General features: G+C 43.2%; 1 protein-coding gene across 2 annotated transcripts in view; it reads left to right on the forward strand.

Moving 5' to 3' along the window:
- The window catches only part of GRIN2A (glutamate ionotropic receptor NMDA type subunit 2A), a 2,125,912-nt gene that overhangs the window by 1,132,230 nt on the left and 980,572 nt on the right, over nt 1-13,110 (forward strand). For both annotated transcript variants that reach the window (XM_069647845.1, XM_069647844.1), the window contains exon 4: nt 6,828-6,942. In XM_069647845.1, the coding sequence (XP_069503946.1) occupies nt 6,828-6,942 (115 nt within the window). The remainder of the gene's footprint in view (nt 1-6,827; nt 6,943-13,110) is intronic.

The raw sequence follows: 13,110 nt of genomic DNA on the forward strand, positions 1-13,110 counted from the left end.
AATAACAGCTCCATATCCTCCCCACACTCCACTGATGAATTTGACTACTAATTCTCCTTCATAATCACTAAGACAAATGCTGGTACATCTAAACACTTTATCACCCACGCCCCCTTCCTCCTTCTCCCTACTTCACTCCATCCAACTCTCACTCCTCTATCTCATTTCATCCTCACGTTCCCTTCTGAGCACATACCCATTCTCCACTCAGCCAACTTATCTTGCACACCCATTGATCGCTTATTACCACTAATGTAAATAATCAAATAGTATGCACCTGTCACCACTTCCTACCACACCCCCTCTGATTTCTCTCTCATTCTCAACAAGTATCTTCTATGCCTTCTATAATGTAAGCATGGTCATACCCATCCGTAGAGGAGCAGTTTCATGCCTCTGTAGGAAATCCCGCCCTCCTACCTCCTATATATTGGAAGTCTGAGATCATGCCATGTTTAACACCAGCAGTTATGCCAATAACACAGCGTATATTTGAAAGAAGATACCCATTGAGACACCCCTATCAAATGTATCCCCGAAGAGACAACAATCTGAGGCAGGAACTCCATGAAGGAATATGAAAAGGAGGAAAGAGAGAAGCTAGTTGCGTCCCAAGAAACATGTGTGATGTCCCGAGATATTGGCTGAAGAGGATGTATGGATCCTATAGAAGCTAATGACGTAGTAAAGAGTCAAGTGAACTTTAAATACGAAAAAGATTACACATGCCTGAAGTGCTGCAGACAATCCACCATTCAATAAGTGTACAAAAGTTGAAACGCAAGGTAGACTAATTCATCATAGAAGATGGATATACATAGTGAATAGAATGCAGGCGAAGCCACCACTGTATAGAAGCTAGACGTCGGTATCATGTATCTTAGTAAGCCTGGACCCATGAAGAAGGAAGGGAGAATTGTGTAGCGGCAAGAATAAGCTGAAATCATGGGGCTGCATGGTGAGGCTGTCTGGCCTAGTATCAAAACTGGAGCAGCCAAGGTCGGCTATCTATTCTTGAAAGGAGTGAACATGCGAAGGTTGAATCATCTCTTGTTAAGGTGCAAGGAAAGAATACGAAGTGTGACAAGTTTATTCACTTAAAGACATTTAAAAGCTGCAAAATTGAATAAATTGTGGTCTCCTGTAATGTGAGCCAAGGATGAAAATAGAGTCAAACTTGTAGTCCTAGAACCATTGTGAGTGCCCGCACTACCATGTCTTCCCAGAGACAAGGATGACATGTTTTAGAGGTAGGCATATATTGTCCATCTGACAGTGGGCAGCCAATCACAATACCAGTTACTATGTAATGTATGCTTAGCTGTTCTCCTTGAGCTAATTACAATCCCTGGTAGGTTTTTTCATTATTTGCCACTTAGTATGATGTCACCTCTGACATAATTTTAGTATAAAATGTATGTTTTGTGAAAAAATTGCTGAGAGAAATCGAGCGAGCGTCTGTTGATGTTCATTGTAACTCCCTGTTTTAGATAATTGATAATAAAACAACTCTTTGCCATCTTCCTGAGTTGGTTCAGTTAATTGGACTCAGAGTTGTTCTGCCAACCCCTCCATTACATGTACTTTACTAAAGGGCCCTAAACTCACATCTTACAAAAAAAATATTGCTTACGCCAGAAAATCCTCTTTCGACAGACCAATCTATTCTCTGCTGCACCACTCAAAAGCCTTCTGCACATTTGTCTTCAAACCCACCATCAATACCTTGAGGTGCACACACTATGGCACCCCCTCCAAATTGCATTTTGGAGGACACCTTATGCTAAGATTGCTTTCTCCAACATTCCCAACATTCTGACACTGCTCACCACTGTCACCTGTCCTCTATCCTCATTCTGCATTATCTATCTGCCTCCTCACTGGATACATAATTTCAGTATTTGATTTTCACAACCACATTTTTACTCATTACACACAGATCTTTTTATCCTATTCACCCTTCACCCCTGACATCCCATAATGCATCACCAGATGCCATCCTTCATTATCAGCTTTCACCCCACCTTTAATGCCAACCCCACTCTGCCAACCTCTATTTACTTTTCTCCTAACCTCTTATTCCAACACCCATGACCTGCCCCTCAGAGTCCTCTACAGCAACTGATCCTTGATGCACCTTAATACAAATTGAAAACTAAGATAATTCAACAGGATGAGCTACATAATGGCTTGCTAGGGAACCTGGGCATCATGGGTCATGCTTTCAGAAGTTAAATTGACACTGCAAAGATGAATCCATTTAGGATGACATTACTACTGGCCAGAGCTACCCTACCCTCCTTTGACAACAATGGAACCCCTTGTCTTTTTGCTATGGATATGGCTCAAATTATTTCTCTCTTCAACACATGCATTTAGTATGTGTGAGACATAATGACTGACAGGCCATTGTGCCCATGCTCAGGGCTGAGCACTGCTAGTGTCCTGGAGTGAGGCTTCAGACGCTGCTGCAGACTCTGCTGTTGAGGACCGTCCGGTGACCAAGAATACAGCGGCATCTGCCGCACAGGTCCTCCCCTGCCCCTTTCCTCCTCAGGCCATGCCTTCTGCCAGCTAGGCCGCACCAGCGCTACATCTTGGAGAGAACGCTCTCATGCTTTACATGGAGTAAGGCTTGAGACGCTGCTGCATACTTTCTGGTTGGGGGCTGCCCGAGGCCCAAAAAAATGGCAGTTTCCACCACATAGGTCCTCGCCTTCCCCCCATCTTCCACAGGGCACACCTCCTGCCACCTGGGCCATGCAGGTCACGTGAGGGATCATATGTTCCTCTTTGCCTACATCTTCCATTCTAGTTGGTGTCCCTGCCCTGGGTATAGCATTCATAGTGTGACCCTCAAAGGGCACTGTCCTTCCCTGTTTGCCACTGTTTGTGCCTGATCATGTACCTCATTACCATCTTATTTCTCTTATTCTTCTCTCCCCCTCACCCTTCTTTCTTCTTGGTAACTTTTATCTCCCACTTCTTACCACTTCTATCCACTTTTCACTCCTGTCACTCATTGACTCCTATCACTTAAACCTCCTTCCCTCTCTCCCTTCCCATCAATCAGGCTTCTGACATGACCTCATCTAGTCTTCACGCTCTTACTCAGGCACTATCTCTGCACATCCCCTTTACTCCGCAGATCATCTTCTACTCTCCCCATCTCTCTTCCTTCGCTGTCTGCCTCACTCCCACTATGGACCCCTACTTTTTACTCATTGTAATCTCTGTTCTTTCAAATCCACTTCATTTCTTTCCCTACTCTACTCTCTTCTTACCTCTATTTCCTTTTTTTCCTCTTTCTCCTGGTGGTACTGCAAGCGCCCTTCACTCCACGCTTTTGTCTTCTCTTGACTCCACTGATCCTGCCCATCTATTCTTGCCTTCTCTCAAACCTCCTCAATCCTGGCTTACTCCTGCCCTCACCTGTCTCCATTCCAGCCTCTGTAAATCCAACAGTTGCTGGAAAAAGGCTCAGTCTCCCTGTGATCTTACTCCACTTTCTTCTCCTATGATCTTGCTTTACTCAATGCAAGTAAATCCTATTTCTCTGAACGTACGACCTCTCTCGCTCATCATGCTTATCCTCTTTTGCAGCTTCTCCATACAATTAATTCCCTGATCCCTCCCTATTCTCATCCCTTTCATCTTCAGACTTTGCTAACTATTAACATCTAAAATATCACTCTCAGCTCCTCTTTCCCTACTGCCACTGCTCTTTGTCCATCCCATGTAGTCCCACCACCTTACTCACTGTCCTCCTTTTCTTCTCTTTCTGTTCTTGACACTTCTGTTATTGTCCCTCATGCCCATTCCACTGCTTCACCTTGTGACACCTGTCCTACTACCTTTATCCCCCAAATGTATCCTCTCCCTCTCCCTTATATTACCTCCCGTATCAATTCTGTGCCTAATAATTAGTGTTGTCCTTCTCTTTTCAAGCACATGCTCATTCTCCCTATTCTTGAAGAAACCATCTCACCATCCCTTGGTTCCAGCTAACTTTTTCTCCCATTTCTCTTCTTTGTTTTCCATCTGAACTTCTTGAGCATGCTGTCTTTTCTAATGTTTCCATCCGTCTCAATCTTCACTCTCTTCTGCCTCCTCTTCATTCAGGATTTGGACCATCTCATTCCACTGAGACTTACCACTTGCATGTCTCCAACTCACTTCTCATGGCTCGTCACTCGAAATGCTCTTCTATTCTTATGCTTCTTGACCTCCCTGCAGCATTTGACACTGTTGATCACCCCCTCCTCTTTTCCACCCTTTCTGCTCTTGGTCTATCTGGTTCTGTTCCTAAATGGTTTTACTCTTTTCGTTTTCACCATTCTTACTCGGCAACCTGGACTGGTCAAACATCTCCCTACCATCCTCTTCTTTATGGAGTCCCTCAAGGGTCTGTTCTTGGCCCCTGCTTTTCTCCCTTTATATAACCCCTCTCTGCTCTTATTTTTTTCATTTAATCTTTCCTTTCATCTCTATGCTGATAACACCCAAATCTTTTTGTCTTTTTCCTCTTTCACAACACCCTACATTCTATTGTCTCTAGCTGTCTCTGCGCAGTCTAAAATTGGATGTCCTCACATGTTCTTCATCTCAATCCCTTGAAAACAGAGGTTCTATTCTTTCCTTCTACTATGATTCCCTTCTCCTTTTCCTTCCCTCCCTCTTCTCTTATCTTTCTTCTCAATCCTCCATCACATCCTCTCTACTCTCTATATCTCTTCTCCCTTTCCAATCTTGTCTTCTTTATAATTTGCTCTCCATTGTCCTCAAGTGTTGCCATGGTCTTGCTCCTCTTTACCTCACTCATCTCACTTTATTCTCCTCCCAATGCCCTGCACTCTCAGAATCTGTGTTTTATATCTGTTCCTAAACCTCCTTGTGCGTCCTCTCATTTCCGTTCCTTTTCCCTTCGTACTTATTATAATTATGGCGCCTCAGGGTGCACACAAAAAATAAATACACCTACAAAAAGACAGGGGGTTGGTGCCGACAAAAAAGAATGCTGCCGAAAATGTCTCGTCAGCCAAGTTTGAGATTGAACAAGTGGTGCTTAAAAGGTTTTTTGAAGAGACTGAATGTGCCCGCTGATTATATTGACACTGGGACAGCATTTCATGCTAGAGGAGCCTGGACGTCAAAGATTGTACTGCTGAACCTTACCAGCTTGTACCTTGGTTGAGCCATTTTAAAGTTGTCCGGAAATTCAATATGTCTTGGTTGGTTCACCTTTGTGTGATTTTTCAGATATTTTGGGGTAGTATCTGTCCAACATTTACAGGGCAGTGTCAAAATCTTGTGGGTGATCCTATGTCTTTTTGGAAGCCATTGCAGATCCCTTCTGGCATCAGATACATGGTCCTGTCTTGATAGGCCATGAACGATGCAACCTACACCATTCCGGGAGACCTGAAGAGAGTGCACATTGGCTTGCGAGGTGACAGCAAGCAGACTATTGCAATAGGCCAACCTCGAGTTAAGCTAGTAGAGAGCAGTTGCTGGCTCAGATGAAGGGATGTATGTAGTTGAGAAGCTTTGTTGTGTAGCCACAAGAGGAGCGGGTGTGTGTGACATGGGGTTTCATAGTTAATTGCCAAAGAATACACCAAATGTCTTCACACTCTTGGCAACACTGATAGAGCTGCCAGCGATAGTGAAGCTGCCATATTCTGGATTAAGTTTCTTCATCCGCAGGCCTGAAGCCATGATCAATAGCTTTGTTTGTCGCTGTTGAGGGCTATAGAGTTATCAGCCATCCATGTTTGAACTGCATCATACAATTTGTTAATGACACCTGAATCCTGTATGCAGTCCTGAGTGTCGTCAGCATAGTTGGTGTAATGCACCCCCAAAATATTGGCACACCCTCCATCTTTCTAATCGTTCTTCCTCTTCTATGTGCATTTTTCAGACAAATGTTAAAGCCCATCTTCTATCCACTCTCTCCAACAACTAACTCTACTCTCTCTCCCCTCTTCTGTTCTGATTTACCAAGAACTAATTGTTTACTTTGATTGTACAATTTTGTGGGTATTTCTTTATAAGCGCTTTGGCAAAAGCGCTATATAAATTAAATTAAATACAATAACAGCTGCTAACAGGATGTTGCCGCCTTTTCCTAGGATTTCACATTGGGGAATGTATACAATTGCAACACACTCACTTATGCTCATATAATTGCAACACACACACACACACACACACACCTTTCAATGTACCTCAATCCTGCTGCAACACCTTCATCTTTTCCAGTGCTGGACCTCCCATCAACTCTTCCATTGTATCTTAATTCTTGTCACTGTCACTCTATTTAATATTTAACAAATGCAGTTTCGTCTTCATTAATTTGCGAAGTGTTAGCTGCATCTTATCGCTTAAATACATCAGAATAACGGAATGTATTGAGTCCAGGTTACACTTTGTAGTGATAAAGAATAGTAAGCGTTGTTTACCAATTAATATGCTAAGCCTTTGCTTAAAGTACCCTTCGCCATCATTGTTCTTCCTCCACTTACCCATATGCCCCATGGTGATCTCTTCCTGGAAAGTGTGGGCGCGCGGGGGGGGGGGCGGGGCGTGGGGGGATCCAAACTGACAGCAAACATGAAATCGTAAAACTGGCAAACATTCGCCCTGAAGCAGCTACTTGGTTAGACAAGGATAATAAATAGCAACACTCACTCATGCCATGCTCTATTCTAATTTTCAAATTATCAAGAACAAGCGTACGTCTATTTTAAGAGCCCTGGCAAACTCAACTTGTTCATTGCCTGTTTGATGACTCGCTGATGCACCACTGAATATTTCTCTTTCAGGTTTATGATCAATGTGACGTGGGATGGGAAAGACTTATCCTTCACGGAAGATGGGTACCAGGCAAACCCAAAGCTGGTGGTCATCGTGTTGAACATGGAGAGGGAGTGGGAGAAGGTAAGCACCCCTGAACTATTCTCGAGAGAGAGAGAGAGAGTGAGAGAGAGAGGGAGGGAGGCCTCTAGGGCAAATAGGCCCATGAGCGAACCCCAAATGCACAATGCTGATGTGGGACAGTTTTTGTTGGTCGAAGTGAGCCACATGTTGGGCAAATGTGGGACAGTTAGATTAGTTATTTCACTACTATGCGGCTAGTCGTTTTGACCAGTGTTGCTGAATACATAGTCTTTAAAATACACACTTTGCATCACATTTTATTAAAAAACTCCCCTCGGGGTACTATTCAAACAATGTCACAAAAGGAATGAATAGCCATTTGCAACTGTGGGAGACTGTTTCATTGGTGCCCGAGGCAACTCTATGGTGGAGTGTGACCCTGATACTACCCACACCTGAAACGAGGCAGCACGAGATTTCTAAGAGAATTGTTTACACATTTGTTGAGCTAGAAATAAACATGCATCCCTCTGTTTCATCGTTTAAAGCTATGTGGATTACTGATCTGTGTAGTAAAATACGTTTTGGCAAAGCATTGTTGCACCTAGGTCCGTATTGAAGACATGGTGTTTGCATATAAGACTACCTGGCATGCATATGTATACGTATTTACCAAGTTATGGACAGAAAAATGTTACAACAGTGTGGTCTTGCCCTGTTTGCTTTATTTCTAACTACCATAGCTTAACTGCGTGAAACTCACGTGGGGCGCTCTTAAAAGTGAGTGATTTATTAAAAAAAAAAGTAACACGATGCTGATCACTTTGTCATAATTAAGGAAATTCGCTAATTGACAAACACGACATTGGAGAAACAGTTAAACTGTGGGGAGACATTTTAAGATGGGGCAGATGTTTTGCTGTAACACCCGAGCCGATTGGACCATTCAGAGATGCGGCTAAGAGGCCTAGGTGGTGTTATTGTGTTGATGACGTAGCTTCCCAGAAAACCTATATAATTAGGTCTCATCGCAACAGCGACCCATGCAACTCACCCACATTATAACCCTAGGTCCCATTCACTTCTAATGGCCATGCATGTGTATTCAGTAAGCACACGGCTACTTGTAAAAGGAAACCGTTTCAGGCACATGCATTATGCAAAACATAGAAAAGTACTCTGGGCAAATCACCATTTTAAGTGAAAACACGTCTAAGTGAAACACATCAATGACACAGAAGTGATCTCTCTCTAGTCTTTAAACAGTGAACTAGTGAGGTGACATCTTCTGCCAGAATACGACAAAGCATTTACTGGTCCAGATCTTTTGGATGAGGAAAGTGCTGACCAAAGCAGCCATAACATCAGGTCCCGGCACGTGTTTTGCTCTCACTAAGACTCATCAGGGGAGTAGTGCCTTGTCTGTGCATCAGAGTGGCCCCTTGTAAAGAGAACCCCCATCCGAGTTTCTGAATTCAGTTATTTATACCTGTATACATGTGGATCCATAATAGACAACAGGGTGATACCTTAGTTGGGCTAACAAAGCCATTTACTTGCAATATTTGCTCATCTTCAGCTCATGTCATCAGGTATAGTTAAGATAATAAGAAGCAAGCCATACCTACATCGCACAGAAAATAGAACCATGCCATGCAAAAAGAAAAGATCTCTAACCTGTCCACATATCTACAGATCAGATACAATCAAGGTACCCCACCCCAGGCAGGATTACCATGTTATGGGAAGTTTTGCATGTGTGTCCAGCAATATTGTGTATCTGATTATCGTATGAAATGCCACTGATGGGCTACTATGTTGGGGAAAGTGGATAACAACTATCTAAGTTTGTGAATATCCACAGGCAAAGTGTTACATGAGAGGGTAAGGCTATGACCATCAATGAGAACCTTTTGGAATCAAATCACACCCTTGATGATTTTGAGTCCCATTGCATGGCGAACATCATCTTAATAGATGGAAATCGCCGGCTTTGGGTTTCTGGAGTCATCCTAACAAGAAGAAGAAGTCCCACTGCTGAAAGGTTACTGTAGGACAGAACATGCATGATAAACATAAGAATACAAATGCAGGCAGGTTGTCAATACACTGAAAGGTGTTCTGAAAAGACAACACAGCTTAACGAGTCAATATGCCAAATAACACATTCTCATTCAGACTCCTGTCTGGTACATTGTTGCCAACGCCTGCCTGAATGAAGCAATGGTCAGTTGCTTGACTCACTCCTATACAAAAAAGCCCCACACGCTTCCAAAGGCCAGTGAGTGTTCCATGTCAGAGCGTTTTTTTCAGCCAGATGTAGAGAAGCAAACTCTCAAGATGGCATTATCCTTTTAACGCCAGTCTTCACAAGTCAAAGGCCCAACACATGACTGATCGTGCCACCTCCTTATTGACCTTCTAGAAACACAAGTCCAATATGTGGATGACTGTGCCACCATCAAGATCACAAAGGGATAAAATATGGACCAATAGTGTGTTCTATTTCAGTATGACCGGAATATGAAAATGTGACCAACAGCTTGATTGATTTTCTAAATATCATTGTCCAACAGGCGATTGACTGTGTTTCCTATGCCTACCTTAAACAAAGGTGGGCATGGTGGGCAGCAAGCTCAGTGGGGATGGACATGCAACTAGCTCTGCTAGAACATAACGTCTTTTAGTATTTTTGCACATACCATGACTGACACTGATGACACCTCTATGAGAGCAGCCCAGCAGTGTTTCTTTCGCTTCCCTGCTTACATACAGTTTGGAGTTCCCCATCTAAATCTTTCAGGCTGGACTACATGGGATAACTTTGGAGGATGAGGCTCTTTGTGAAGGAACAACTAATCTGAAACACAGACACAGAGAGTTAAGATTTTCCAGCAGTACATTTTCAAGCTATCCTGTTATCCCAAGAGCATCAGTCTTCCTTTGCTTGATGAAGTAATCCAAAGGTTACAAATATTTGCAAACAAATAACTTTGTTAGTCTAACTAAGGTATCATGCTGTTGTTTTATTTGGATCACCACTTCTTATATTATCCTTGGCTAACACGGTGCAAACTTAATAGATATGGGAACAGGGGACTGGGATGAGGAAGAGTGAGATGTGATAAAAGGGGGCCTGGGATGAGGAAGAGTGAGATGGGGCTAGAGGGAACTGGGACAAGGAAGACTGTCCTGAGGGTGAAGAGGGGCTGATACGAGGAATAGTAAATTAGGGGACATGGAGGATTGGGTTTAAGAAGAGTGAGATGGTAATGGAAGATTGAGATGAGGAAACCTGAGGGGGAGTCATGGCAGACTGATTTGAGACGGAGTGAGGTAATGGAGGACTGGCATAAGGCAGAGTGAGGTGGAGGTAATAGGGGACTGGGATGAGTATGAGTACATTGGGGATATGGGGCACTTGGGCAAGAAAGAGTGAGGAGTGGTAATGGCAGGCTGAGAAAAGGAAGAATAAGGTGAGTGTAATGGTACAAAGCAGAGCAGGTTTGCGATAATAGTTTACTGGGAGAGTGGGGTGGGAGTATTGGGTACTGGGATGAGGAAGAGAGAGACCCGGGTAATGGAGGACTGGGGCAAGGACGAGTGAGGAGGGTTACTCAGGAATGAGGAAGAGTGAGGCTGGGGTAATGGGATGCTATGACAAGGAAGACTAAGGAGGGAGTAGGGAGGTACTGGCATGGGAGAGTGTGGCAGGGGTGATATGGACCTGGGATGAGGAAGAAGGATGCAGTTAATTGTTAGACACACGCATTAGACTTCTTGTGAAACGCAAATTAGTGATTGTGCTGCTACATAAAGGAGGTCAATTTGTATCAATTATTCATACAGTTGCTTTATTGAAGCAATATATAATTTATAACATGTTTCAAATGATATCCCAGAAATTACTTTCAAAGTGTAGAATAATCTCATCTTTGCTATACCCTCCTTAAAATAAACTATAGTCATTGCGAAGATCTAATGTGAAAAGGCTGGTTTAATGAGAGATGACTTCACGAGTCACAAAGGAACAATTGAAAAGAAAATGGTGTACAACGTAGTTTCTATTTTGGGGAAACATTCAGCTCTGTTACATTGCTCTCAGCTAACCACATACTTGCATTGTTGAAAATAACTTGCATTGTTTGTATTTGTTCCCTTCCCCATTGAAATGCTTGCCAATAACACACATTTATTACTGTGGCAATAAGCCCCAAGACTGCGGGCCATTACCGCCTTCACGTAATGCCCCCGAGGACCATAGTTACAGGCCCTAGCGTAGGGAGGGCCTTAACGAAGGCCCCGGGTGCACTACTGAAGGCAGTAATGGCGGATTATTACCATTAGTACCCCAGCCCATTAGACCAGAGTACTAATGTTTTCTTTTTCCCAGATGCGAGACGTGTTGTGTTTGGCACCCGGAAAAAAAAGTAAAACAAAGTTTTAAAAAATGGCCACCGTGGTCAGAAAACCTAGTCTGTTTTCTCTTTCTGTGGCAGCCATAGTAAACAAAGAAAATGGCTGCCATGGAAGGGGAGAATGCACTATGCATAGTCCCTTCTCCCTTTCCATGGCGGCCATTCAGGCACATTGAAAAAAAAAGTAAACAGAAAAAATTGCCACCATGGAACAAGGAGAACGGACTATGTGTGGTCCCTTCTACTTTTCCATGGTGGCCTGAAAAAAAAGAAGACGATGACTGGTGCGAGGGAGGCGCACGTCCTTGAGTGTACTTACTGTGTGGTAAGACTCGCAAATGCACCAATCAGTGTGTTTGTTTTGAGTAATCTAATCCGACCTGGGCACTCATTTGTAAAAAAACAGTGCTCCAGCTTCAAGCAATGCATCATGGGAGATATAGACTTTTTTGGTGCTGATGGCACCCTCTTCTCCATAAAATAAAAAAATAAAAACTACTGGACAGATTTACAGCAAATACAAAAGTGACACTTTTTGCACAATTTATTTCTTAGTTTGTGCAACACTGTTCAACAGAGGTGCCCGGGAAACTGTTTTTTTTTAAACATGTTTTGAGGAAAATGTCATCCAGATACGTCCTTCGAGTCAAATGTTATTAGAATCGAATTGTCGGAAAACTCTGTGTAAATAGGTTACACCTTAACTATAGGGTGGGGACTGTCACCCAAAAAAGGGGAGGTAGGGGCACACTCTGGAACCCAGCTGCAGCCAGCCCCACAGTCCAGCGGGTGCACTTTCATGCCTTAGCAATCATGTTGGAGGCAGATCTGATTCAGATGATCATGGCTGAATGCTTCTAGTAAGTGCCAGGATGTTAAAACAAGGAATTCTACTTGGTGTTGTTTAGAGCCAGCCATGATCAGATTCTCCCTAATTATCCAACCTTTGCCCTCAGTGGGGTATGGGATTACCAACAGAATGGCACTCCCCAGTTAGGCATGCATCAGCTGGGTGCAACCCCTCTAGAGCTCCAGGCTCCAGTAACATGATTCTAAAAAGTGGGGTAACGAGGAGTAGGGGCACACTCTGCAAGCCCACATTCCAGCCAGCATGCTTTCATGCCTTAGCAATTATCTGGGAGGCGGATCTAAATTCAGTGTGCAAGGTTGAATCCTTCCAGTAAGTAAGTACCATGACACACACATATATACTGTATTGGGATTTATATAGTGAGTGGTTTTATTTACCTTTTCCATCGTTCCTCCCCCAGGTGCTTTACATATTGGGTGCAATGAAACAAAGACAATGTTTAAAAACACGAATTCAGCTTTCGAGAGCTTTCTGCATAAGTAAAGTTCACCATAATTACTTCCAGTGGCAATCATTGGTATATTTTGGGTCATTCAGAAAGTCTGGCTGAATGTACCTATTTGGCGAGTGAAAGGGGCTCTATTAAGCAGTCACAAGGGTGCTCAGCCATTTTCCCAGTGGATGATTTTGCTAAACTGTCTGAAAGATCCTGTGACGCCTCCCTTGATATGAAGGGCTGTTTGTGTGGAAATCTGATCAAAACTCGGTAGTCCTTTTTGAAGGCCTGAGTGGAGTTTAGAAACATATGACTTCTGCAACCACCAGTCAGCTAATATGAGTTGAAGCTTGGCACACATTCATTTATTGTATTTATTGATCATTTATAATGCGCAATATACAGCAACTTATGTTTCAATGGTGCATCAAGATGGCGGTTGGGACAAAAACACAAACGTTCTTAAAAGGTCTTCAAACATTCGGAACATGCAAATTGTAAAG

Source organism: Ambystoma mexicanum, chromosome 2q, assembly GCF_040938575.1.
Source record: "Ambystoma mexicanum isolate Mex_15411 chromosome 2q, UKY_AmexF1_1, whole genome shotgun sequence".
Taxonomy (NCBI): domain Eukaryota; kingdom Metazoa; phylum Chordata; class Amphibia; order Caudata; family Ambystomatidae; genus Ambystoma; species Ambystoma mexicanum.